Below are 27324 nucleotides of genomic sequence, written 5' to 3' on the forward strand. Positions count from 1 at the left end.
AATCAGTTCAGAAAAAAATATGCACATAGGAAAAGAATATAACGATGTAAAATTTTAACAGTTGAGAAATCTGTGTAGAGGATATGCAAGAGTTCTATGTGCTATTCTCACAACTTCTAAAAAATTAAAATGCACCTTCAGTGATATATTTTTTAGGTCAAACCAAGGCTATCTGGGATTCATAAATATTTGTCTTCATATGACAACACTCAACAGTGCCTTGCATACAGTAGATGCTCTATCAATGTTTGTTGCTTTTATGATAAGTACTTTGTCTCCATAACTCTGTTCTGCTTGACACTTACTACTTCCTGTTTTATACTGTGAGCTTCTCCATAGCAGATACTCATTTTTATTCACAAATCTGTATTAAATCAAAGCCATGCTAATGTAGAGTTGCTAATAATATGAATATAGTTCACTTGCACCTTACCGAATACAGATGATCACACTGTTACCAGAGACCCACTTCTGTTCTTCCTGCTACAGTCTTAATATCTCCATCTGTCAGTGACTGGGAGCTTCTCTGTTACCACTGCCTTTCCTTCTCCATGTACTGATCCTGTAACTTGCAGGTGGAATTGAAGAGACATGGAAATATTAGCACAGTATATTCTGACAGTAATATTTGTAGTAATTCTATTTAATAAAGACCCTTTATTGTGTTTTGCTGTGTTTTTAAGCTGTGTAGCTCTTTGTTGTCATCCTGCCACTCCATTCTTACTGATCCTTATTTATAACCTTTCTGAACCTTCCACATTTCTAACTCAGAGCACTATTTTTTCCAGATGGTATTTTGGCAAAATGGGCAGAAAAGACGCCGAAAGATTACTTTTGAATCCTGGGAATCAACGAGGTATTTTCTTAGTAAGAGAGAGTGAAACTACTAAAGGTAATTATAGTAATAGAAGTACAAAAATTTTCTTGAACAGTATTTTGAGAAAGATACAAAAAATATTTATTTCCCCTACTAGGTGCTTATTCTCTCTCTATTCGTGATTGGGATGAGGTAAGAGGTGACAATGTGAAACACTATAAAATTAGGAAACTTGACAACGGTGGATACTATATCACAACCAGAGCACAATTTGATACTCTGCAGAAGTTGGTAAAACACTACACAGGTATGTGAATATTTCACAGGTGAAAATTATTTCTTGGTATGTTTTATGAGGACAGAATCTCTGTCTTCATGTCTCTTTAAGGTTTAGTGTGGTACTTTACCCACAAGAGTGTGCCTGATAGAATCTGTTGTATTCTAGGTTTAAAATGAGGAGCAGGTAGAGGCGCCTGGGTGGCTCAGTGGGTTAAAGCCTCTGTCTTCGGCTAGGGTCATGGTCTTGGGGTCCTGGGATCGAGCCCTGGGTCAGGCTCTCTGCTCAGCGGGGAGCCTGCTTCCTCTTCTCTCTCTGCCTGCCTCTCTGCCTGCTTGTGTTCTCTGTCTGTCAAATAAATAAATACCCCCCAAAATTATAAAACATTAAAAAAAAATGAGAAGCAGGTAGTACTTTTTACCTGAGTTAGGTTCTTAGACATGCTAAAATCTGACTACCATTATTTGATTCCTTATATCTTACTGACATAGCGTTTACATTGGAGTTTCATAGTGGCTAAGTATCAAGGTAGATTTTGACAATAAATAAAAAAGCGCAAAAGCATGTATGTTTTAGGGACATTTATTAAGTGGGGAAAACTAAATACTTAATGTAAAAAGCTCTGTCAGATGTCCTTTTGGGTTACCTTCTTCTGCATAGAATGGACCACATAAAACTTCCTAGAGTATAAATCCAATGACATTTAATCTAAAGGTGCATTGTTCTTTTCCTGAAAAACTAACCCATTGCAACTGTAGACATTCTTCTAGTTTTTCAAGGACCTTTGAAAGGTATTCAGTATTAGATTCTTCTGTCTCAAAATTTTGCATTGCCAATTTGATATATGAATGCATCCAAAAGTTTTAAAATTATTATTATTATTATTATTTTTAAACATTGGGTTTTTTTTTGTTTTGGGGTGTTTTTTTTTTAAGATTTTATTTATTTATTTGACAGAGATCACAAGTAGGCAGAGAGGCAGGCAGAGAGAGAGGGGGAAGCAGGCTACCTGCTTAGCAGAGATCCCAATGTGGGGCTCGATCCCAGGACCCTGGGATCAAGACCTGAGCTGAAGGCACAGGCTTTAACCCCCAGAGCCACGCAGGCACCCCAAAAACTTTTAAATTATTAATACTAAGGGAGGGGATTGCCATGGCAGTCTCTTCTTCAGTGACAGGTACAGTCTGTCAAGTCAACCACCAGTCTTGACCTTGATCAGACATGTTACCAAGCAGTGGCATCAGTTGTAATTGCACTTTTTAGAATTCGATTTGTGTGGTTACTTGTTGAACATGGGAGGGAACATGTCTTATTTATAATAAGAAAGAGTGTAAGCAGGATTCACAAGTCAAGCCTTTGTGAATTTGGGATTTCCTGTTTTTGTGTCTCCCTTATTTGAAAACCAGTCTCTTATTTATTTTTTTTTTTAAAGATTTTATTTATTTATTTGACAGAGAACACAAGTAGGCAGAGAGGCAGGCAAAGAGAGAGAGAGAGAGAGAAGCAGGCTCTGCACTGAGCAGAGAGCCGGATGTGGGGCTCCATCCCAGGACCGTGGGATCATGACCTGGGCCGAAGGCAGAGGCTTTAACCCACTGAGCCACCCAGGCGCCCCGAAAACCAGTCTCTTAAATGAAGAAGTTTTCTCCTTAATTTTTGATATGCTTCTTACATTAGTGGTTATTAGGAATAACAGTTAATGGTAGCATTCTCTTTGGGAAGAAATAAAACCCAGTGATCAAAAAGAGAACTTTGGGGGCAGCCAGAACTATGGTTTGCATCCCATCTCCGTCACTTATTGGGTGACATGAAGAAAGTCACTTAAGTTTTTCAAGACTTACTTACATGAGATATTTGTAAAGGACTGAATTAGCACAATAGCTGAGACATAATAAGTGTTCAGTAAATTATAACTTCAAAAATGTGTTTAACAAAGATTGTTTTACCTCTTGGATGTTTTGCTTCTTACATGCATACAGCTCCCTTTTTGGTATTTGTGCTTTTAGAGTAAAACAGACATCATGTTTTTGTTTTTGTTTTCTTCAATTTAGACTTTTAAAAACATTAATATACTGTATGTACCTTAATATTGTAATTAATTTGTTTTATAGTATAGTTTTTTATTTATCTAGAACATGCTGATGGTTTATGCCATAAGTTAACAACCGTGTGTCCTACTGTGAAACCCCAGACTCAAGGTCTAGCAAAAGATGCTTGGGAAATTCCTCGAGAATCTTTGCGACTAGAGGTTAAATTAGGACAAGGATGTTTTGGTGAAGTATGGATGGGTAAGAACCCTGAACTGTTTTTTTGTCATTTCTTTAGCCATAGATTAAAACACCATAACTTATATTGAAATATTTAAGGTAATTGCTGCTCATTAAGGTTTGGCTTAAAAAATCTCTTAACATTATAGATTAAAATAGTGGACTCTGTTTTTCTAGGGACATGGAATGGAACCACGAAAGTAGCAATCAAAACACTAAAGCCAGGTACAATGATGCCAGAAGCTTTTCTTCAAGAGGCTCAGATAATGAAAAAATTAAGACATGATAAACTTGTTCCACTATATGCTGTTGTTTCTGAAGAGCCAATTTACATTGTCACTGAGTTCATGTCAAAAGGTATGTGTATATTAGTTTCTTTTAGGGTATTCATGTTAATAATTTTTTAAGTCTTCATTTCTATTTTTATGCATACAAATTTTTTATTGTGTAGTGTTCCCTAACTTAAGATTTTTATGTAGATGTTGAGAAGAGAAAATCTGACATTTTGTGTAATGCGATAGTGATTAGTTCCAGTTATTCCAGAGGATAGTTCAAAGTTTAAAAGGAAAATTAGGCCAGCTCAATTTATGTTGAAAGTAAGTGGATTTTTATTCCATTTGACAAAAGGAAATGAAATACCTAGGAAAGTGAAAAAGTATTTCTACAAATTAAAATAACTCAATTAGAAAGAAGCTTACATCTTTATTCCTAAAACAAAGAAATCAGGTCAAGTTAAGGAAATCTTATTTTATTTTAACACAATCTTCGTAGTCAGAGTTCCTAGAAACTTTTTTCCACTATCTTTCACTAAAATTTCTCCATTCTTTCAAACTCCAGACCCTAAAATGAGATCTTTAGTAACAGAATTGGTTAGGGCCAGGACAGGTGATATAGAAGAGGAACCAGTAAGCACTAAGTATGTTGATAGTCCTGCTTTTGCCCTCTTGAATTTTATCTCTCCCACCCAATTCTTTTTACTTTCATTTACTTATCTTAAGATTTTATTTATTTGACAGAGAGAGAGAGACACGGTGAGAGAGGGAACACAAGCGGGGGGAGTGGGTGAGGGAGAAGCAGGCTTCCCCTCGAGCAGGGAGCCCTGCAGAGCAGGTCGCCCCACGCAGAGCAGGGACCATGACCAGAACCAAAGGTAGACGCCTAACACTGAGCCACCCAGGCATCCCTCTACCGCCAACTCTTGTTTTTTTTTTTTTTTTTTAAGATTTTATTAATTTATTTGACGGAGAGAGACATACTGAGAGAGGGAACACAAGCAGTGGGAGTGGGAGTGAGAGAGGGAGAGGGAGAAGCAGGCTGAGCAAGGAGCCCTATGTGGAGCTCGATCCCAGGACCCTGGGATCATGACCTGAGCCAAAGGTGGATGCTCAACAACTGAGCTACCCAGGCGCCCCTACTCCCAACTCTTAATGAGTCACTCCATAATTAAAGCTACTGATTATGTCATCCCTTTCCAGTAGTCCCATTTTGGCCAACAATGTAGTTCCATCTAGTGGTGACAGGACCAACTACAAGCTACATATTTGCTATAGGAAACCTCCCAAAGGAATAGAAAGGCCAAAAAATAAGAATTGAGGTAGCCTGGGCACCTGGGTGGCTCAGTCATTAAGCGGCTGCCTTCAGCTCAGGTCATGATTCCGGAGGCCTGGGATCAAACCCCGTATCGGACCCCCTGCTCAGTGGAGAACCTGCCTCTCTGTTTCCCTCTGCCTGCCACTCTGCCTGCTTGTGCTCTCTATCTCTCTGTCAAATAAATGAATAAAATCTTAAAAAAAAAAAAAAAAAAAGAATTGAGGTAGCCTGTTAATTGGTGGCCAAAACATATCTAAAGCCCCAAGGTACATGGCACTTTTTGGAAGGACTCTTCACTGCAAACAACTGCCAAATAATCCCTTCCCGAGTATGCTGGTTGAACTATATAAGGAGGGGAAGAAAGGGACAAGGAGGAAGTTTAAATCAAGATATTGATAGCATAAGAATATAATGGAGGTAATAGCTAATGGTCCATTTAGCTTTGTATATTGATTTCAAGAATTATTTAATTGGGAGCATAATAGATATCTTATGTTGTTAGATTGCTGGGTTAGGGTTATTTCTAGTTGGGAGATTAAGAATGCAAGATCATAAATGACCCTTCTGGTTTTAAAACTCCATAATTTCCCATTTTATTTCAGGTACTTAGCAGTTGGTCCTCAGTAATCTATTCAAACTCACTGTGTCATGTGCTCCCAGATAAACCTACCTTCCTTGCTATATAGGTCTTCTTCCTTCTTCTGGTTTCAATGAATCTGTTCAGATTCCTTCATCTGGAATTTGATTTCCCTGTCTCTTAACCAGGCCATCAATCATATTTCCTTCATATTATACTTAAGTGTTTAAAGCCGTTCATTAATATCCATATCTGTTATGATCATTATATCCTATGAAATGTTTATAAACAGACTATTCTATAAATTATTAACAACCAAAATGTATTGAATACTTCTAATTTATAGGACACTCTCCTACTTATTATAAGGTATCAAAGAACTAAAGCACCGAAAAAACTTACATTGAATTTGCAGAGAAAAGACCTAACCTTCTGATGAGTTAATTTTCAATAACAAAGTAAATAATAGCTCACTATAAAAAAATAAGCTATAGGCCCAAGCATAATGAATTTCCAGGTGTTTAACACATTCATTAAGAAAAGGGATGAGGGGGGCGACTGGGTGGCTCAGTGGGTTAAAGCCTCTGCCTTCAGCTCAGGTCATGATCTCAGGGTCCTGGGATCGAGCCCCACGTCGGGCTCTCTGCTCAGCAGGGAGCCTGCTTCCCTTTCTCTCTCTCTCTGCCTGCTTCTCTGCCTACTTGTGATCTCTCTCTGTGTCAAATAAATAAATAAATAAATATTTTTTTTAAAAAAGGGGATGAGGAAGAGATCACATAGGCTGGAATAAATTGAGAAAAATTAGTCAAGTCTTAAACTGATCTTTAAGGTTATAAAGGCTATGAACAGATAAAGGGAAAGGCATGGGTATTTCTGCAGAGGTAAGAAGATATGAGGAAATGGGGAACAAAACCATGAGAAGTAGAAAGTACAGAAGACAGCTGGTTGGAAATAAGACTGGAGAGGTATGTGAGAAATTTAAGACTCCTCTGAATTGATTTCACTATTACTTATTGAGTACCTATCCTCTGTCAGGGTCATGAATGAGCTTCAAAGGGTCCATGAACTTCCCTGAAATTATGTGTCAAATTTTTGCTTATTTATACGTGTTTCCTGGAAAGAGAGTATAAGGCGCATGGGTGGGGGGGGGGGTAGGATTTGTTGTCATTGGTTAAAGATCAGAGAAAAGGAATTGTCACAATGACAGTGACAAGTCTTAGATTTCTGTGCATTGCAGTTCTGTACTGTTAGCAATTATCAGCTGTTACACTGAAAAATGTTCTTTTACTTAATGTATCGATCATGCCACCTTATTTAAATTCTTTATCCTAAAACAAAAGAACTGTATCATCTGTTTATTTCTATATACTCTGCATTGCAGTGTTGAGTATTTATGTAATGTCAATTTATCTTACAGGAAAGGAATTAAAGAAAAGAAGTGCCTCTTCCTCTGTTTAAAGACAGTTTTTTTACTTGTGTTTTTAATCCTTTCTTACATCTAAAAAGAAAACCTTTCTTAGATCCCAATATCTGCTTCTCTCACCTACTGTTCTGCTTTTTTGCTTCCGTTCACAGCCAAGATTTTTTAAAGAATACTCTCTGTCTTCACTTCCTAACCAGCCATTTACTCTTTTTGAAAACTACTTAAGTTTATTTAATGTCAACACTTTTCATATTTTTTTTTAAATTGTGGAATATTTTAGACACACAGAGAATACAATAACAACCATGCCCTTACCATCCAAATTTAACTTATGTTTACACTTTGTCATATTTTCTTCAGTTCTCTCTCCTAAGAAAGCAAAACATTACAGATCTAATTCCATCTTTGTTTTAACCCCTACTTGAGCCCATTCTCATTAGAGCCTTCCCTTCAGGTTCTTTGGGCCCATTTCCCTTCTAGAAGTAACCTTAATTTTGAAGTTGATGCTTACCTTTTCCATCTGTGTTTTCCGTATTGATGTACTTGTATTGATATATATTTGTCTTTTAACAGTATTTGTATGCTTTTAACTTATGTAAATCTTACTAGCTTTATTTTCATTCAGCATTATGTTCTTGAGATTTATTCATATGCATAAAGATATAATTTGTCTATTTATAACTGTTGGATGAGATTCTGTATGAATATACCATTGTTACTCATTCCTTTCCCAGTCTGAACATTTAGGTTGCCTCTAGTTTGTCACTATAACAGATAGTGCTGCAGTGAATGGCAGCACTAGTGCACTGGATGGCAGCAACATTAACATCACCTGGAAACTCTCAGATGAAAACCATGGTGAGAGGGCCCACCAGTCTTCACTTCCCCACCACCTTGTGTGATAACGGTCCATTCAATGCCATTGATCCCATTTATCACATCTCTCTGGAAGATACCGCCTTTTCTCCTTTCCCACTTTCATTGCTAGATTTTAACATAATAGTCTGTCTTTCCTAGACTATTCTAGGAACTTTTAAACTTAATCTTTTTATGCAGTTTTGGCCCAATTTCATTTTCCATATTACTGTTGGAATGATTGCTTTTTAAACATAAATCTGATTGTATTGCTTTTCAGTATAAAACTTCATGTAAAGTCCATTTATGCTTGCCTTCTGTGTTCCCTTTCCCTCTGTAGCTTCTTCCTCATCAGTTCCCATCTTTGTCCCCTGTGTTCTTGCACACAAAGGACTGTTTTCACTTCCCTGAACTGTGATGTCACATGCAGTACTGCCTTTTTACTTGTTAATCTTTCTTCCTAGAATTCCCTGTCTGCCCCCATTCTTCCTTAGAAACCAATTTCCTCCGTAAAGTCTTTTCTGACTTCTTCATAGAATTAACCATATCCATTGTGTCTGCAAAATTATAGGTTTTACAGTACATTTTATCACACCTACTATACAGTATTTGTTTTTGTATATTACTTATATACTTTCTAGATCTTTGTATTATACTTTCTTACTATATCAAGGTCTTTTCAAGGTCAGGGACCATGACATATTTATCTTTGTATTTTGTATCTTTTATAGTGCCTTACATGGAGTAGATCCTCAGCACATATTCAAATGGACAGATAAAGGCAAAGACACAATACCATGTTCCATCTGCAGTAGATGGTCCAGAAGAAATACAGATATTCTCTGACTTTGAATCTCTATAAAGGAAGAGACTACATCATAGCTCTCCTTTGCTTCACAGTCCTGTCATGGAAAGGGCTCTCTTTGTCTCGTCTTGTTTTGTTTTATTTTGAAATACTTTTAAACTAACTATATATGTATCTTTCAGTACATAAAAATATAAGGATTTTTCCCTGAAACCGAGGAGCACATTGCAAACATATTCCCTTTACTGCTAAATACTTCAGTGTTTGTCTCCTGAAGACAAAATTGGATATAATTCCATGATCTGATACCAGTCCATTTTTGACATTCATCGGTTGTCCCAGTGATGTCCTTAATTAACCGCACTTTTCCCCCCATCCAGGATTTAATCTGTTCTTTTAGTTGTCAGTTTTCTTTGGTGTCCTTTAATCTGGAGCTGTCCCTCTTAGCTTTTCTTGTCTTTGATGACATTGTTACTTTTGACAAGAACACTATGTTTGTTTTGAAAATGTACCTTAATTTTGGTTTATCTGCTATTTTTTCCTTGATTAACTTCAGGTACATGGGAAGTTTTTAACTAGTATTACAAGAATAGCAACTAGACTTCTAGCCTTTCTGTTAGCTATTATTCATAGTGGTCTGCTGTTTCATGGTATCTTCTGCTAAAATTGAGAGGAGTTAATTCAACTAACACTCCCATGTCAGCTCGGCCACCTAGGTCTACTTTAAGTACCCCAAGATATTCCCAGTTGTCTGCACCCTTGATTCGGATTGACTTAAAAATACACAGGTATCTGATACTGCCTTTTGGATCAAAATTGGGATTGCTGATCTTGATCAAAGCAAAGAAGGAATGTCTACAATCTAGAGAGATTATTCAGTTTTCCATTATGTTATTAGAGAAGTTTTTAAAATTTCAGTTGAGAGACCTCTTCTAGAATAATTATTCAGAAGTTCCAAAGCTGCAATAAATATTAAAGAATAACAAGTTTTTTTTTTTGTTTCTTTTTTATTTATTTGACAGACCACAAGTAGGCAGAGAGGCAGGCAGAAAGAGAGAGGAGGAAGAGGCAGACTCCCTGCTGAGCAGAGAGCCCGATGTGAGGCTCGATCCCAGGACCCTGGGATCATGACCTGAGCCGAAGTCAGAGGCTTTAACCACTGAGCCACCCAGGCGCCCCAAGAATAACAAGTTTTAAGTTTTGTATTGTGATGCAGTGATTTGTTTGGAGGTGGGGGAATGTTCATTTCAATCCTAATTTAAAATTTGCTTATTTTCTGGGGTGCCTCGGTGGCTCAGTGGGTTAAGCCTCTGCCTTCGGCCTAGGTCATGGTCTTAGGGTCCTCGGATCGAGCCCCGCGTCGGGCTCTGCTCAGCGTGGAACCTGTTTCTCCCCCTTTCTCTGCCTGCCTCTCTGCCTACTTGTGATCTCTCTCTTTCTCTGTCAAATAAATAAATAAAATCTTTAAAAAAAAATTTGCTTATTTTCTGTGAACATTTTTCTCTCTCTTATAGGGAGTTTATTGGATTTCCTGAAGGAGGGAGATGGAAAGTATTTGAAGCTCCCACAACTGGTTGATATGGCTGCTCAGGTATTTGTGCACTGCACATGCATCAATTTGCATTGATAGTGTACATAAACATGTAAAGTAATCATAATAGAGCTGATGTTTATATAGTGAAATCATGGAATTTTAGAGTGGAAGGAACATTAGAGATAATTCAGTCTGATTTCCTTATGTTATAGATAACATAGTGTCTGAAGACCTGCAGTATCTAACAGATTCATGTAATGTACTAGTATTAGAACCAAGCATGTAATTCCCAGTATGGTGCTGTCATGCATCATGTGAGCTTAGAAACCTGAGTTAACAAATATGAAATCTATATGTATTTCTATTTCAGCAGATAAATTTTAAGATAATGAATGATTGCTATTCCAAAGAAAATTTTGGAAATCTAAAGAATGTGCTGAACTTTTCATTTAATATAGTTGAAAACAAGAATGAAGATGGCAATATACACTGAAAAATGGGATTTTTTCATTCTTCTGAATTTGTGTTATTTTTGAATTTTAAATTACCATGTACGAGCAATTTTATATATTAAAAAATTTTTTATTTAAGTATAGTTGACACAGTGTTATGTTAGTTTTAGGTATATAGTGTAGTGATCCAACAAGTCTATACTTTATACTGTGTTCGCAAATGTTGCTACCATCTGTCACCATATGATGTTATTACAGCATCATTGACTGTATTCTCTATGCTGTGCCTTTTAGTCCCCTGAGTATTAGTTTTTAAATGTGAGTAAAAACTATTAACAGTTTCTGTTCAGAAATGTGGGAGATGTTCGAGGAGCCTTTGATTGGCTTTAGTCGACATGTCAGTTCTAAGACTGCTTTCTTGGTGAGCATTCAGATGTCCACAGACTCTCAGTTTAGAGAAGCTTTATACCAAGAAACTGCCCATGTGAGGATTTGGCATATGCCAAGCCTAGTCCATGGTCCTGTGTTCAAGCCTCTTAAACACGACAGTAGAGTTTCAGCAAACCATTTTGTGAAGGGCCATATAAATATTTTAGGCTTTGTGAGCCATATGCATCTCTTGTTTCTTCTCCTGTTCTCCCTTTTCTGATTCCCCCCTCCCTCCTTCCCTTTGTATCATATGTGTTTGTTTGTTTTCCTTTTCAAGATTGCTGATGGTATGGCGTATATTGAAAGAATGAATTATATTCACCGAGATCTTCGGGCTGCTAATATTCTTGTAGGAGAAAATCTTGTTTGCAAAATAGCAGATTTTGGTTTAGCAAGGTTAATTGAAGACAATGAATATACAGCAAGACAAGGTAAGATTACTTTTTTTTTTTAAGATTTTATTTATTTATTTGACAGACAGAGATCACAAGTAGGCAGAGAGGCAGGCAGAGAGGCAGGAGGAAGCAGGCTCCCCGCTGAGCAGAGAGCTTGATCCCAGGACCCTGAGACCATGACCCGAGCCAAAGGTAGAGGCTTAACCCACTGAGTCACCCAGGCGCCCCTATTTAAAGAACTATTTTATATTGTTGTGTATATACATAAGTATATAAGACACCTGTAATCTTATTTCCACTCTAAATGTCTAAGCTTCACAAAGGCTGTGTTTTTATGTCTCCCATAATGATTAGCAAATGCCTTGTGCATAAGAAACATACACTAAATATTTGAGTAAATATAGGCTTTTAAAATTAGAATTCAACAGAATGGGCCATCATCAACGAACAGTGAAGTATAGCCAATAGGTGCTAGACTTCCTTAAAGTTACAGATCCTATAATCATGTTTTTAGTTGCTTATCAGACTTTCTGCCTTTGTGGGGGTTTTTGTTTTTTGTTTTGTTTTTGTCTTTTAAGTAGACCTCATGCCCAGCATGGAGCTTGGTATGGGGCCTAAACTGATGACCCTGAGATCAAGACCTGAGCTGAGATCAAGAGTCAGGTGCTTAATTGACTAAGTCACCCAGGCCCCCCTCTACCTCTATTTTCTTGAACAATTTTCTGTCCCCACCAACATTTCTTTTTCTTTCTTTCTTTCTTTCCTTTTTTTTTTTTTTTTTAATATTTTATTTATTTATTTGACAGACAGAGATCACAAGTAGGCAGAAAGGCAGGCAGAGAGAGAGGAAGGGAAGCAGGCTCCCTGCGGAGCAGAGAGCCCGATGCGGGGGCTCAATCCCAGGACCTTGGGATCATGACCTGAGCCGAAGGCAGAGGCTTTAACCCACCGAGGTGCCCCAACATTTCTTTTTCTTATGTCACTGGTTTATGAAAAAGAAATGTGATTTATTGTAGTATGAATTCAAATTTTAAAGAATTTTTCCCATGTATCTTGTACTTTTGAAGACTCTGACATTGATGACACATACAATAAAGATATTGACTAAAGATTAATCCTGCTTATGCCGTATTTATAAAAATATATATATTTTTAAAGATTTTATTTATTTATTTGAGAGAGGGAAAGAGAGGGAACACAAGCCGAGGGAGGCAGAAAGAGGAGGAGGACAGAGAAGGAGGAGCAGGGAGCCCAAGGTGGGATTCAGTCCCAGGACCCTGGGACATGACCTGAACCAAAGACAAACACTTAACTGACTGAACTGCCCACGTGCCCCCAAAATAGATTTTAATGAACAATTTACTTAAGCAAGATTGTCATTATTTTAGGTGCAAAGTTTCCAATCAAATGGACAGCTCCCGAGGCTGCACTATATGGTCGATTTACAATAAAGTCTGATGTATGGTCATTTGGTATTCTACAGACAGAGCTGGTAACAAAGGGCAGAGTGCCATATCCAGGTAAGTTGACATTTCATTTTAGCTCTTTGTTATCCCAAGATCCTTCACTAGAGTTTATTAGGAGCAAAAGCTGTAAGGGGAAGAAAAACTTTTATTTGTTCTCTTTTTTCCCTTCCCTCCCTTTCTTCCTCTCATTATTTTGGCATTGGATAGACTGCAGCCTTTGAGAATCATGATTCTTGAGATAGGGCAAACACACGAGGTGTGACCCATATTCACCTCAGCTTTCTCAAGACATTTTCCAAATGGGCCTTTTATTTCTACTATTCTCTCAGATAATAAGCATATCTTAAATATCCTGGGTCATCTCCCCAGCAACCTCCTTCCCTCCCCAATAATTGAGGGTCTGCTTAACCTATAATAACACAGGGTGAGCTACTAATGGAAACAGGATTACAAAGAAATACAAGAAAGAAATTGTATATAATTACTTGAAGAAAGGCAAACAGTGATACTAGATAAGGAAACTTTCAGGGAAGTGCGTTGATATAGTTTCATAGTTAATATATTTGGCAAAACCAGGACCAGAACTTTCTTCTGAAGTTGTTTGGAAGTTCTTCCATACATTATCTTGCCACTGTCACTCATTAACCCAAATTTGGTCCTTGTGAACTGTTAATATCAGAAAGGATCAGTACTTCAGAGTAGTACTCTAAATTCTCATTAATCAAATGGGGTTGGGTTTTGAAGGCATAGGGTTAAAATTAAGGTTTTAGGTGGAATGAAAAACAATTAGACATGTTGAAACAGATTAGCATTTTCTAAGCATTTGATATACTTGACATTTAGAATTTGTTGTTGTTGTTGAAAGTATTCTTTCACTTGATAAACTTACTATACCTTGAGTCAGTTAGTGGCTAGGGGATTTGTTCTGTCTTGCTAGTGGTGTTAGGGATCACTTTTTCTAATGTTTGAATCTTGTATGTTAGGTATGGTAAACCGTGAAGTGCTAGAGCAGGTGGAACGAGGATACAGGATGCCTTGCCCTCAGGGCTGCCCAGAATCCCTACATGAATTGATGAACCTTTGTTGGAAGAAGGACCCTGATGAAAGACCAACATTTGAATATATTCAGTCCTTCTTGGAAGACTACTTCACTGCTACAGAGCCACAGTACCAGCCAGGAGAAAATTTATAATCCAAGTAGCCTTTTATATGCACACATCTGCCAAAATGTAAAGAACTTGTGTAGACTTCCTTACTTTACATACAGGAATCAAAAGAAGAAAGTTTTCTTCACTCTGCATGTTTTTAATGGTAAACTGGAATTCCAGATACGGTTGCACAAACTGCTTTTTTTTTCCCAAGTGTTAAACTCTAAAATACCAATGATGAATTTTCCAACTTATTTCAGGGTCCAAAGAAAGTACAGTTAATGATACTGATGACCGTGTGAGTGATAGCATGACCATGAAGAACAACAAGGCTGCTTCTTTATAAATCACTTCCTTTCTTTTATTCCCCAAACTCAGAGTCGTTAAGAGGAAAGTGTGTATCATTATAGACAAAACTTGGGAGATAAAAACAGGTATACCATAATAAAATCTAAAGTCAAGGAACTTTATAGGACCAAACAATTCCATTCCAGTTTTTAAAGATGTCTTTCATTCATTGTTCTCACAAGCTTTTTCGAAGTTGAACAGTTAGTATACAATCTTATTAATATCTACCTTCTTTTGCATGGAAATGCACCAGGTTTTTAGAAGCAAAAAGGAATATAAACAGCATCTAAAACTTGATTAAATGTTAGACGACAGTAGTGACATTTGAAAGTATAATGCACTATGTTAATACTCATACTCATGGAACTGGAAAGTAGAAGTTTTTCACTTTGATTAATCATTTTCTGAATAGCTCAGTTTAGAATAATGAAGGTAACTAGAAAGTGAGTTAATCTTTTATAAGGTTGTATTGATTTTCTTTAAGGCACTATATAATTGAAGTTGTACTGTCCAATCCAAGGGAAAATCTTTTAATATTTAGATAACATGAAAAAATAAGACCTGATATTTAAACAGTCCTTTTGAAAAAGTAGACTGGTACTGTGAGATATTTCTAGTATGAACTTACGGTGATGAGTGCCACAAATATGAAATATCACTAGATCAGGGACATGAATGCACTTTTGCTATTCCTGAATATAGACTGACAGAGAAGAAAATATTTAAAAGAAATATGAGAAAAGAAAATGTGAAAATTTTATAGGTAGAGGGATGGAATGTTATGCTTAATGTTCATGTTAAGGAGTGATAAATGGCTTTGCTGGCACTCACAGCTCTTCACTCACCTGTTCTGAGATTTTAAGAGTTCCAAGGTATGTCTGAAACTAATCTTTCTTAACGTAAACGCTAAATGAGCGTTCAGCCTCAAATAGCTAAGTTAAGGCTTCCCACTAATTCCAGTGATAGAGCTTTTATGTGAAACATTTTTAGAACTCCAGTTTTCAAATCTGTGTTTAAATCTATATTAACTTTTAAAATATACTTAATGGTGATCATTTTTTTCCCTTTTTAGAATTTAGTTGATTTGGGGAGGAAAACTTACTGAGAATAATAGAAGCAATGGAAAGGGAGGGACAGGTTTTTTGCCCAAAGTGTAGAAGTGAAACTCAAAAGTTTTATGACTGACTCAAAAAGAAATTCCAAAATAGGAATTTAAATAGCATCATTACTGGCTTAAGTGTAGCAAAGGAACTGAATCTGACAAATAAAAGTATTTATGTTTTAAAATATTCTCCTTTATAGTCACACTTTTAAAGCAATACATCAGGTTCCCATATTTTAGAATTGTAATTCTTATTTTTCTGATCAATCTAGTAAGATCAGTGAGCTTTGTTGTATACTTGCTCTATTCACAACCCCTAACCCCAAGTTCCACTGTAACCTTGAAAACCAACAGTCCCTGTAATTATGATTTTTAACTACCATCACTTATATGATTTCATCATTAAGTTTAAAATTCTGTGCCATGGTAACTGTATTGAAATTCAGACAATTTTAAAACGTGACAAATGAGCTTCATTTAGGTTGGTCATAGCTCTGGTACTAAAAGTTGGAGGTTTCTAATGTTTACGTAACCTGTTTAGTATTCAGTCTCTCTTCCAAGAGTCTTCCTAGGACTCCTGTCATCATTTACCCAGAACATCTACAACCTGGGATGTCAAATTTTTAAAGGGCTTTATGGGAACTATGGTATTATAATTTTTTAAGCATTTAAAAAAGGATAACAAAATTATGTACTAATTGTGTTCAGAAAAATAAGTCAGGAAAAGTTGATGGTATTCATTAGGTTTTAACTAAATGGAGCAGTTCCTTATATCAATTGTATAGTAAGGAAATAAAACACTAACTTAATGTGTATTCAGTTTAAATGGTTCTGTATTTTTAAATTGCCAAGAGAAATAAAGAACTTTGTACATTTGAAGATTTTTTTTTCCAGCAGCTTTTCATCTTCAGTGTCTTAATGTGGAATTCAACCCTCACCAGAAAAGGAAGTTGACAAAAACAACCTTTATAGCACAAACACTTTTTTTAATGAATAATGGTAGCCTAAAATGTAATATTTTTATAAGGTATTATAATATTGTTTTGTGGATAATTGAAATAAAAATTCTCATTGAATGCACCCATTTATCTTTCCAGCCACTATTCATATTTTCTCATCAGTTTTTTAAAAAATCGGTATTATAGCATATTCTGAATTTGTTCTTCCATTAGGAAAAAAGTGTTCAGTTATAACTCTTGAGCAGAGTTGAATCAATTCTTTATTAAATTCAGATCATTATTGAACTCATTCTGTGTGTTTAATCCCATGTCAGGTGAGTGACAATTTTATAAGTTTTTTGTCTTTTGGGTTTTTTTAATTATACCAGCAACTACAGTTAAATGTATTGTATAGCAAAACCTAGGTAGTTTGAGTGAAGCTATTCACAGTGAATATGTGTGAAGGATATAAAATAAAATGACCACTTTTGACCATAATGGACTTAATTTTCTAAAAATTAAAAATATGTGAGCCTTACTTCTGTGTGTATTTTACTCTTCTATTATAGGTGTAATGAAAATAAAATTATACTAAATTATGAATGGCCAATCTAAAGCATTTATTTCCAATAAGGTCGTATCATTTTCTTTTACCATTATCTAAAATAATCAGCTTTATTTTTCCCTAATGATTTCAGAACAGTACATTTAACCAACAAAAACATCATTTAGTAAACATTTGTTTAGTATTTTTATACAGTGTAGTAATAGTTCCTCAGTTTAAGAATGCTTTTCTAGTTTGCTGTTTGCCTTTTAATTTTACATGTAATTATTTCTCAATTAAGTTGTACATTTGTATGTTGTAAAATCTCCTTTATTATACTTAAAAAGCCTTTTACATCCCAAGATTAAATAATCATCTTCTCTGTTATATTTTATGCTTTCCTTTTTTACATTTCTCTTTAAGTTATCTTTATCTTTTAAGTTATTTAGGTATAAAATGTGATTTAAGGGTCTAGTGTAATTTTGTCCCATATAGTTAATTTTCCCAGCACCATTTATTGGTTAAACCGTTCCCATTCCATTAGTTTGGGTTCTTTACTTTTATTATGCACATACCTACACATACCAGCTTTGTTCAATTAACTTGCTATTCTTCCATCAAAATAACACTTTGAATTGCCAGTCACTTGATAATGCATTTTAATAATTGAACAAGTTGTCTTTGGTATTCCTTTTTTGAGGCAAATCCTTGATGAAGTTGAGACTTTATTTTTTGTATTACCCCAAAATTCAAGTGATGTTTAGGTTTACATTATGCTTATAACTTGGAAAGAATTAATATCTTTAAAATCCATCTTCCTTGGGGCGCCTGGGTGGCTCAGTGGGTTAAAGCCTCTGCCTTCGGCTCAGGTCATGATCCCAGGGTCCTGGGATCGAGCCCCGCATTGGGCTCTCTGCTCAGCAGGGAGCCTGCTTCCTCCTCTCTTTCTCTGACTGCCTCTCTGCCTACTTGTGATCTCTCTCTCTGTCAAATAAATAAATAAAATCTTTAAAAAAAAAAATCCATCTTCATAGCCCATTTATGCAAATCTTCATTTACATCTCTTAGTAAAGTTCTTCTCTAAGACTTTTCTCTATGGAATTTGAAAGCTGAGTTTCATCTCGTCTCATTATTCTCTAAAGATGTCACCCCAGTCACTGCTGGAGAGTGGGGAGACCCACTTTGTTACAAAAGAAACCAACTTGTAGACATGAGGAAAATTGTGCCCCAGTAGCATTTATTTCCCTAAAATCAGCTCTTCTCCAGCCCTTCCTCCAGTTTTTCCTTTTCCTTTTTTTTTTGTTTTTTTTTTTTGTTTGTTTGTTTAAATGGCATCAAGTTGTGTTTCTGTCACCAGCAACCACAGTCCTGTTTAATTAACATTTAAATTGTCAATACAGAAAGGAATATTTATTAAAGTAAGCTGCTCATATATCGCTTCATCTGTTGGCCCCTCCACATCCACTCTGCTGACTGGATTCCTTCATTTTGGAGTCCTGTTGGGGTAAGCCAGAGAGGAGCTCTAGCAGAAAATGGGACGAAACCGACAAGGGCAAAGTATTTCCCGATTTCCTCCTTTTGAGGTTGGATTGCCTATATCCTTCAACCAAAGGTTCCTTTCAGTATACCTCTTTTTCTTTTGGGGGAGTGATAATAGCTCTCATCCCTTATCTTTTCTGTTTAGGGGTAAGGTGCTTCTAATTTTGTTACTGCATTAATCCTGTGATTCCCTTATTCTGCCTGCCATTTTGTTGTAAATATCTTTGATTCTTCTTAATTTGTGCTGTTTCCAGCTGGGACTCTGACTGATATTCCTCATGCTACTAATAACTGTAAAGTTTTTTTCCGGCGAGATAAACACAACACCAGGCAAAGTGGGTGCAAGGCAAGATTTATTAAAAACACTCTCCGTCGAAGTTTCAGGGCTCAGGAGAAGGGGAGCCAGGAAAGTTGCGCCAGGAGGAGGTGGGCACCCTCTGGTGAGCTTCCGCGACTCTGGAAAGCAGAGTGGCGGAAGTCGCGCCCAAGGCAGGGAGGAGGGGACTTTTAAGGGGTCTTGAGGGGAGCTCAGGGGTCTTTTGGCAAGTTTCCCTTATTTGTATATTTCGTCTGCTGGTCAGGGTCCCATTGGTCCGCTGGAGCCTGGAGCGGGGGTCTCAGATTCCTGCTTGTCAGGGTCCCATTGGTCCATGGGAACCTGGGCCAGAGGGTCTCAGATTCCTGCTTGGGCCTTTGTTCTCCTGTCCGAGCTCAGGTCTTGTGGCGGGAACTTTTGCCATCTTAAGTAGCCCTTTCTGCCAGCCCAACAATAACTATCAGTAGAAAATAACAAACTTACATTATTGCATCAAAGTGACAGTTTATACAAAATAGTAACATTATTGGTAACAGCAACTTACAGCATCAAGTGTAAAATTACTGTAAGATCTTATTCTTTAATTGAGGTACAGTTAACAGACAACATGTTTCAGATGTACAGTATAATGATTTAGTATTTGTATGTTTTTGTAAAATCACAGTAAGTCTAGTAACATCTGTCAACATATGTAGTTACAGAGTATTTTTTTCTTCTGATCAGAACTTTGAAGATCTCTCTTAACAACTCTCAGATATGCATTGTAGTATTAACTTTTGTTGCCAAGCTGAACATTACATCCTGATGACTTATTTTATAACTGGAAGTTTGTATCTTTTCGACTTTCCTCACCCATTTCTATCCCCCACCTCTGGCAACCACCTGTCTGTTCTCTGTATCTGAACTTGGTTTATTTATTTGCTTTTTTGGTTCCACCTATAAGTAAGATCACATAGTATTTCTCTTTGCCTGACTTATTTCACTTACAAAGGCCCATCCATGTTGTCTTGACTGGAAAAATGTCTTTCATTCCTTTGAGAGAATAACATAAAATGTATATATACACACATTTTATGTATCCATTCATCCATCAATGGACACAGGTTGTTTCCACATCTTGGTTATTCTAAATGCTGCAATGAATATAGGAATGCTTATACTTTTTTTGTGTTAATGCTTTTATTTTCTTCAGATAAATACCCAGAAGTGTAATTGCTGGGTCATATGGTAGTTCTGTTTTTAGTTTTTTGAGGCACCTCAAATTTTGAGGCACCAAAAAATTCCATAGTGGCTGCACCAACTTACATTCCCACAAGCAGTGTATAAAGGTTCCCTTTTCTCCACATCCTTGCCATCACTTGTTACTTCTTGTCTTGTTAGTAGCTATTTTATCAGGTGTGAGGCGATGTCTCCTGCTTCCATTTGCCATTTCTCTGATGATTAGTGATGTTGAGCATCTTTTCATGTGCTTATTGGCTATCTGTCTATATATATCTTCTTTGGGAAAAAATGACTATTCAGAACTACCCTTTTTAATTAGATTATTTGTGGTTTTTTGTTTTGTTTTGTTACTAAGTTGTAAGATTTCTTGGGGCACCTGGGTGACTCAGCTGCTAAGCGTCTGCCTTAGGCTCGGATCATGATCCCAGGGTCCTGGGATAGAGCCCCACATTGGGCTCCCTGCTCGGGAAGCCTGCTTCTCCCTGTCACACTCCCCTTGCTTGTGTTCCCTCCCTTGCTCTCTCTCTCTCTCTGTGTGTCAAATAAATAAATAAAATCTTTTGAAAAGGGATGCCTGGGTGGTTCAGTTGGTTAAGCATCTGCCTTCAGTTCAAGTCATGATCTCAGGGTCCTGGGATTGAGTCCCACATCGGGCTCCCTGCTGGGGCGGAAGGGAGCCTGCTTCTTCCTCTCCTCCCCACTTAGGCTCTCTAGCTATCTCTGTCTCTCTCTCTCAAATAAAATTTGGGGGAAAAAAAGTTGTAGGATTTCTTTATGTTTTGGATATTAATCTCTTATTGGATATATGACTTACAAGTAATTTCTTCCATTCCGTAGGTTCCCTTTTCATTTTGTTGATGATTCTTTCTTGAATGAGCTTTGGTGTTTGTTCATAATCTTCCCTTATTATCCTTTTTTTTTTTTAAGATATTATTTATTTGTCAGGAAGAGAGAGAGAGAAAGCACACAAGCAGGCAGAGGCAGAGAGAGAGGCAGGCTCCCTGCTGAGCAAGGAGCTGATGTGGGACTCGATCCCAGGACCCTGGGATCATGACCTGAGCCGAAGGCAGCGGCTTAACCCACTGAGCCACCCAGGTGTCCCCCTTATTATCCTTTTAATGTTTATATGATCTGTATGGATACCCTCCAGTTTTATTCCTGATTTTGGTAATTTGTGTCTTCCCCTTTTTTCTCATTAGTATAGCTTGTGGTTTATCAGTTTTAGTGATTTTTCTCAAAGAAGCAGCATTGTATTTCATTGATTGGTTCCACTTTGTATGAATGCACATGAGTGTGTTCTACTTCATTGATTTCTGATCTTTACTAATCCATCCTTTTGGGTTTTATTTGCTTTATTATTTTAGTGGTGTAGATCCTGTTCTTTTTCTAGTTTTTTTAAGATGGAAGCTTAGGTCATTGATTGGACATTTTTCATCTTTTCTGAGCTGTGCATTTAATGCAGTACATTTTCCTTTAAATACTGCTTTAACTGCCTCCCATATATTTTGATATGTTGTGTTTTTATCATAATTTAGTTCAAAATATTTCCTAATTTCCAAGTTCTTTTTTGACCCACGTGGTATTTATATATATGTTGTTTAATTGTTAAGTATTTGGGGATTTTCCAGATATTTTTCTTTTTTTCTTTTTTTTCCTTTTCAAGATTTTATTTATTTATTTGACAGGAGTAGCAAGAGAGTATAAGCAGGGGGAGCAGCAGGCAGAGGGAGAGGGAGAAGCAGGTTCCCTGCTGAGCAAAGAGCCCTATGCAGGGCTCAATCCCAGGACCCTGGGATCATGCCCTGAGCTGAAGGCAGAGGCTTAACTGACTGAAGCACCCAGGTGCCCTCAGATATTTTTCTTTTATTAATTATAGTTTATTTCTGTTTTGGTGAAAGAACATTCTTTTTATAATTTTAGCCTTCTTAAGTGTATTAATTATATTAAAATTCTGTTTTGTTGCCCAGAATATTCTGCCTTGATGAATGTTCCACGAGTACTTGAAAATATTATGCATCTTGGCTTTTGTTAGCTGGAGTTTTCAGGAAAAGGGTCAGTTTGGTCAGGTCAATTGTGTTGCTTAATCTTATATATTCATATTGCTTTTCTGCCTATTCTTTCTATCAATTACTGAGAGGAATGTTAGAATCCTCACTATACTGGTAGATTTTTTTACTTTTCCTTTTAGTTCAGGCTGTTTATGTATTATGAAGCCCTTATTAGGTCCATTTCCATTTAGGATTGTTGTGCTCATGATAAATTGACCATTTTATTGTCATTAAATGTCTCTCTTTGTCCCTGGTAATATTCTTTAGCTAAAACCAAATTTCCATCTAGTATCATTTCCCTTCTCCTTAAGAGCTCCTTTTACTATTTCTAGGTGCACAGATCTGATAGCACTGCATTTAAAAGTTTTGACTTCTTTTTTGAAATATGTTTTAGCTCAGTTAAGAATTCTTGATTGACAGTTTTCTGTAGTACTTTACAGAAGTTTCTTCACTGTCTTCTAACTTGGATTATTTCTGTCAAAAAGTCTGTTGCTCTCAACTTTATTCTTCTATATGTAAAGGGGTTTTTTTCTCCCCCTCTGTATTTTAAAAATATAGTCTCTTAATTCTTGGTTTTCAACAGTTTATTTATGATATGCCTTTGCACAACTTTCTTTTTTTTTAAAAGATTTTATTTATTTATTTGACAGAGAGAAATCACAAGTAGATGGAGAAGCAGGCAGAGAGAGAGAGGGAAGCAGGCTCCCTGCCGAGCAGAGAGCCCGATGTGGGACTCGATCGCAGGACCCTGAGATCATGACCTGAGCCGAAGGCAGCAGCTTAACCCACTGAACCACCCAGGCGCACCTTTGCACAACTTTCTTAAAGATTATTCTACTTAGGATTCTTTGAGATTCCTAATTCAGTGGGTTTACAGTTTTATCAAAGTTGGAAAATTTGGGCCTATTATTTCTCAACTTTTTTTTTAAAAGATTTTATTTTATTTATTTGACAAACAGAGATCACAAGTAGATGGAGGGGCAGGCAGAGAGATAGGAGGAAGCATGGGATCATGACCCAAGCTGAAGGCAGAGGCTTTAACCCACTGAGCCACCCAGGTGCCCCACAACTTGTTTTTTTATTCACTTCTTCTGGGGACTTCAGTTACATGTATGTCAGGCCATTTAATATTGTCTCACGGGTCATTGTTGCTCTATTTTTTTTTTTTCTGTTTAATCTTTGTGCTTCATTCTGGATAGTTTCTTTTGCTTTGTCTTTATATTCACTAATCTTTTCTTTGTAGTGTCTATTCTTTCAATCCCATGCAGTATATATTTTTTATCTCAGAAATTCTAGCTTTAATTTTTTTTTTTATGTCTTTCATATCTCTCTTCATTATGCTTACATTTCCCTCTACCATCTTGAAGATTTTTTATCTGGATGTTAGCACTATTGGGTCAGTTTTTATTATTTTATTAAACTTTCTCCTTTATGGATGATGTGTTTCTATTTTTATATATGCCTGGTGATTTTGATTTTGTGCTAAACACTGTACATTATAGTTTCGGGTTGCTGAAATTTTTTAAAAAATTATTTTAAATAATGTTGAATGTTGATTTCCTGCTCATTTTCTGATCTGGCTGGTGGGGTCAGGAATTTTTCTAAGCCCTGTTCAACCTTTGGGGATTGTTTTGTCTATTCCTTACTTGGAATCAATTGGCTCCTTTCAAGATTTACATTAAAGGTCTGTTAGGTGCAAAGCAATCTTTAATCTTAGAAGACTTTATCTCTACCTTGCTGAGGATTCTACCTAGTGTTCCATGTATTGTTGCCAAGAATAGACAGTTAGGAACATGTAACTACTTCTAACCCTGTGCAATTGCCAATAATTTTTTTTTTTTAAGATTTTATTTCAGGGGCACCTGGGTGGCTCAGTGGGTTAAAGCCTCTGCCTTCAGCTTGGGTCATGATCCCAGGGTCCTGGGATCGAGCCCTGAGTCAGGCTCTCTGCTCAGCGGGGAGCCTGCTTCCTCCTCTCACTCTGCCTGCCTCTCTGCCTGCTTGTGATCTCTTTCTGTCAAATACATAAATAAAATCTTTAAAAAAAAATTTTTTTATTTGAGAGAGAGCATGCGAGATAGCATGAGCAGGGGAAGGTGAGAGGGAGAAGCAGACTCCCTGTTGAGCCTGATGTGTTAAGAGGCTCAATCCTAGGATCCTGAGATCATGACCTGAGACAAAGGCAGACGCTTAACTGACTTGAGTTACCCAGGTGCCTCTGACCAAGATTTTCTTGCCTGTTCCTTTTTAGTAGCTCTTCTCAAATTTGAGTAGTTTACTCTTATTCATGTGTCTATCAGTGCTCAACCAAATATTTGAAGGGGTCCTTCTGTTCTCTGCCTTTCAGACTATAGCCACATTGGCCTCCGCTAATACAAATAAATACTCATTTTTGTCACCTCAACACAGTAACACTGCAGGGCTCTGTTTGGCTCTCCCCCTACCTATGCACCTTGCACTGTAACCTATAGATAGTGAGTTGGTACAATTGCTCTCTCGAAGATCAATCTTGGTCCATGTCTGAAGTCCTTTCAAATATTTGAGCTGGTTTTCTGGCTAAGATGGTAGAATAAATCCTGTCCTTGTTACTTTATTTTTCCTAGAAGTAACAGACCTATTAGTTGTAGTGATTTTTTTTTAAAGGGTCGTTAATTAGAGGGCAACATTTAGAATGGCTGGGTAGGCCTGCCCTGGTATAATAAGCTGATAACAGTACTAACAGTTTTCCAAAGTTCCCAGTTTGCTTTGGGAGAGTCCTAGATGGAATCTGGGGGCTGGTGAGGAAATAAGCAGATCCTAAAGTAAACCCTGATCACCACAAGGGCAACAGAAATGGAGTCGTTTATTCTGAAATGTACCCCTGGGATCCAGCCCTGAACATGATTTTGAAAGGTCAGAAGGGACACAAGCCACCTCACCTAGAAGAAAAGTTACACACGTGGGGCCATTTGTCCCTCTCTTCCATAACCACCAGACAGAGGGCATCAAGTCCTAGCTTCCCAGAAAGGCAGAATGTGATGCTCAACAATAAATATTAATGGACATATGAACACTAATGTGAAGAAAACCACCATAAAGGAAAGAAATCAACAACCAAAAACTAACACCTAAGGAACCAAGCTGAATGGAGGCAACTAATGAAAACTTTGTTTTGAGATGTTTCAGCCATTTTTTTCAAAAGGTATGAAGGTACACCAGTCTCCTCATCTGTGGTTTTGCTTTCCCTGATTTCAGTCGCCTGTGTGGTTAGCCTGCTGACCAGAAGGAGATGGTCTTCCTGATGAATCCTCAGAAGTTCAGTAGCCTAACACTGCGAATTCACCTCATGTCATCATGTAGACATTTTATCTCACAGCATCACAAGGAGGGTGAGTACAGTACAAAAAAATTTTTTAAAAGATTTTATTTATTCATTTGGCAGCACAGGTAGGCAGAGGCTTCTCGCTGAGCAGAGAGCCCGATGTGGGGCTTAGTCCCAGACCCTAAGACCAGGATCCGAGCCAAGGCAGAGGCTTAACCCACTGAGCCACTCAGGCACCCTTACAAAAAGATTTTTTGAGAGACCACAGTCACTTAACTTTTATTTAGTATATTGATATAATTGTTTTGTTATTGTTAATCTCTTACTGTGCCCAATTTATAAATTAAACTATCATAGGTAAGCATGTATATATAAAAAAAAGTATATCTTAAGATTTGGTACTAAGTGTGGTTTCAGTCATCCATGGTGGGGGTGGGGGTGGTCGTGAAATGTGACCCCTGCTGATAAGAGGGGACAACTGTATTATGAAAAGAAAATTTGGAAGTTTAAAATGGAATGAAAAAAAACCCTCAACACCAAAGGAAAAAAATTGGGGTAAGTAGAAGAACATAGTTGGAGATCAAATCTGAGTTGGAATAATAAGCCAAAAATATACCCAGAATTCAGTACAAAAGGACAGAGTAAAAAATATATATATTTTTAAGTGTGGATAATAGATCTAGAAGTTCAGTATCAATCCAGTTAAGTTCCAGATGGGGGAGAAAAAAGCCAAAAGAATGAACTAATGAAAGAAATAGAGCAAATTTTTCCAGCAAATTTTTGCTTCTGGTTGAAAGGATCCCTCAATTGTAGAACAGAATTTTTAAATTAATCATAAACACAAATAATGATATTTTAAAGCCATAAAGAGAACATCCAACCTTTATCTAGAGGGGCTTGAAACCCCAGCTTATTCTTAAAGAATGGAACTCAGGGGTGCCTGGGTGGCTCTGTAGGGTAAGGATTGGACTTTGGATTTCAGCTCAGGTCATGATCTCAGGGCTGTGAGATGGAGCCCCATGTCTGGCTTCACACCCAAGGTGGAGCCTGCTTAAGCTTCTCTCCCTCTCCCTTTGCCCTTCCCACACTCCTCTCTTCCTTTGGGGGGAAGGAAGGGGGACTTAACCTTAAGTATTAATTTGAACTAAGACTTTTATATAATAAAACCAGCATTCAAATCCAGAAGAAAAAGACATCTTCAGAATACGAAGTACTCAGAATTTATTAACCAGGCCACAGACCCATTCTGAAAAAGTAAATTGAGCATATATTCCAGACACACACACACACTGTGGGTAGAGCAGGACAGGGAAAGACAAAGTCTCTTTCATATTAACACTTGAATTTCAGACTTCCCTTGGAAAATGAGAACATAAGCAATCCAGGGCTCTGATTCCCACTGGACCACTATAAGCTGGAGTTAACTGGCTATTGCTTTCAAAGAGTTACGGTCCTTAGCTACTGTCCCAGTGGCCTATTACTTCACTCTTTATTTGCTGTTGGTGCCCACCCAGCCTCCACAGGCATTTTAGTTGACCTTCTAAGCCTTAAGCCTAAGGAATTCATCCAGCAGGGTTATATGCATCCTTGAGGAGCAGAGGTGATGTGGGCATTCCTGAAAATATCCCCGCCATACCCAAAGAAACATGTTGATAGAATAGCATCTATAGCAGTGCTTCCCAGACATTTCATTTATTCTTCAAAGCATTCCCCAAAAGTAGGAACTGAAAGGGGGTGTGCTGTCCTTCAAAGCCAAGGATCAATGTGCCTTCTAATCCATAGCTTCCACCAAGTTCCCCCTTCAAAAGTCCTTGCAGTCCAGAAGACGCAGCCCAGTATTTGCAGCCGGAACACTCCGCCACTAACTTTAACTTGCTGTGTGGCCTCAAACAAGTCACTCGATCTCTCTGAATCTCATTTCTACCAATAAAA

At 37.3% G+C, this 27324-nt stretch overlaps 1 protein-coding gene across 3 annotated transcripts in view; it reads left to right on the forward strand.

Annotated features, from left to right (window-relative positions):
• YES1 (YES proto-oncogene 1, Src family tyrosine kinase) overlaps positions 1-17026 on the forward strand; it is a 66532-nt gene extending 49506 nt beyond the window's left edge. For all 3 annotated transcript variants that reach the window (XM_045065418.1, XM_045065417.1, XM_013051440.2), the window contains 8 exons: positions 789-892; positions 975-1124; positions 3227-3382; positions 3539-3718; positions 10126-10202; positions 11304-11457; positions 12810-12941; positions 13871-17026. In XM_045065418.1, coding sequence (XP_044921353.1) covers positions 789-892; positions 975-1124; positions 3227-3382; positions 3539-3718; positions 10126-10202; positions 11304-11457; positions 12810-12941; positions 13871-14079 — 1162 coding nt within the window. In that variant the 3' untranslated portion in view covers positions 14080-17026. The remainder of the gene's footprint in view (positions 1-788; positions 893-974; positions 1125-3226; positions 3383-3538; positions 3719-10125; positions 10203-11303; positions 11458-12809; positions 12942-13870) is intronic.
• The last annotated feature ends 10298 nt before the right edge of the window (positions 17027-27324 follow it).

This window comes from Mustela putorius, unplaced genomic scaffold, assembly GCF_011764305.1.
Source record: "Mustela putorius furo isolate JIRA1106 unplaced genomic scaffold, ASM1176430v1.1 tig00003858_pilon_pilon_pilon, whole genome shotgun sequence".
In the NCBI taxonomy this organism is placed as follows: Eukaryota; Metazoa; Chordata; class Mammalia; order Carnivora; family Mustelidae; genus Mustela; species Mustela putorius.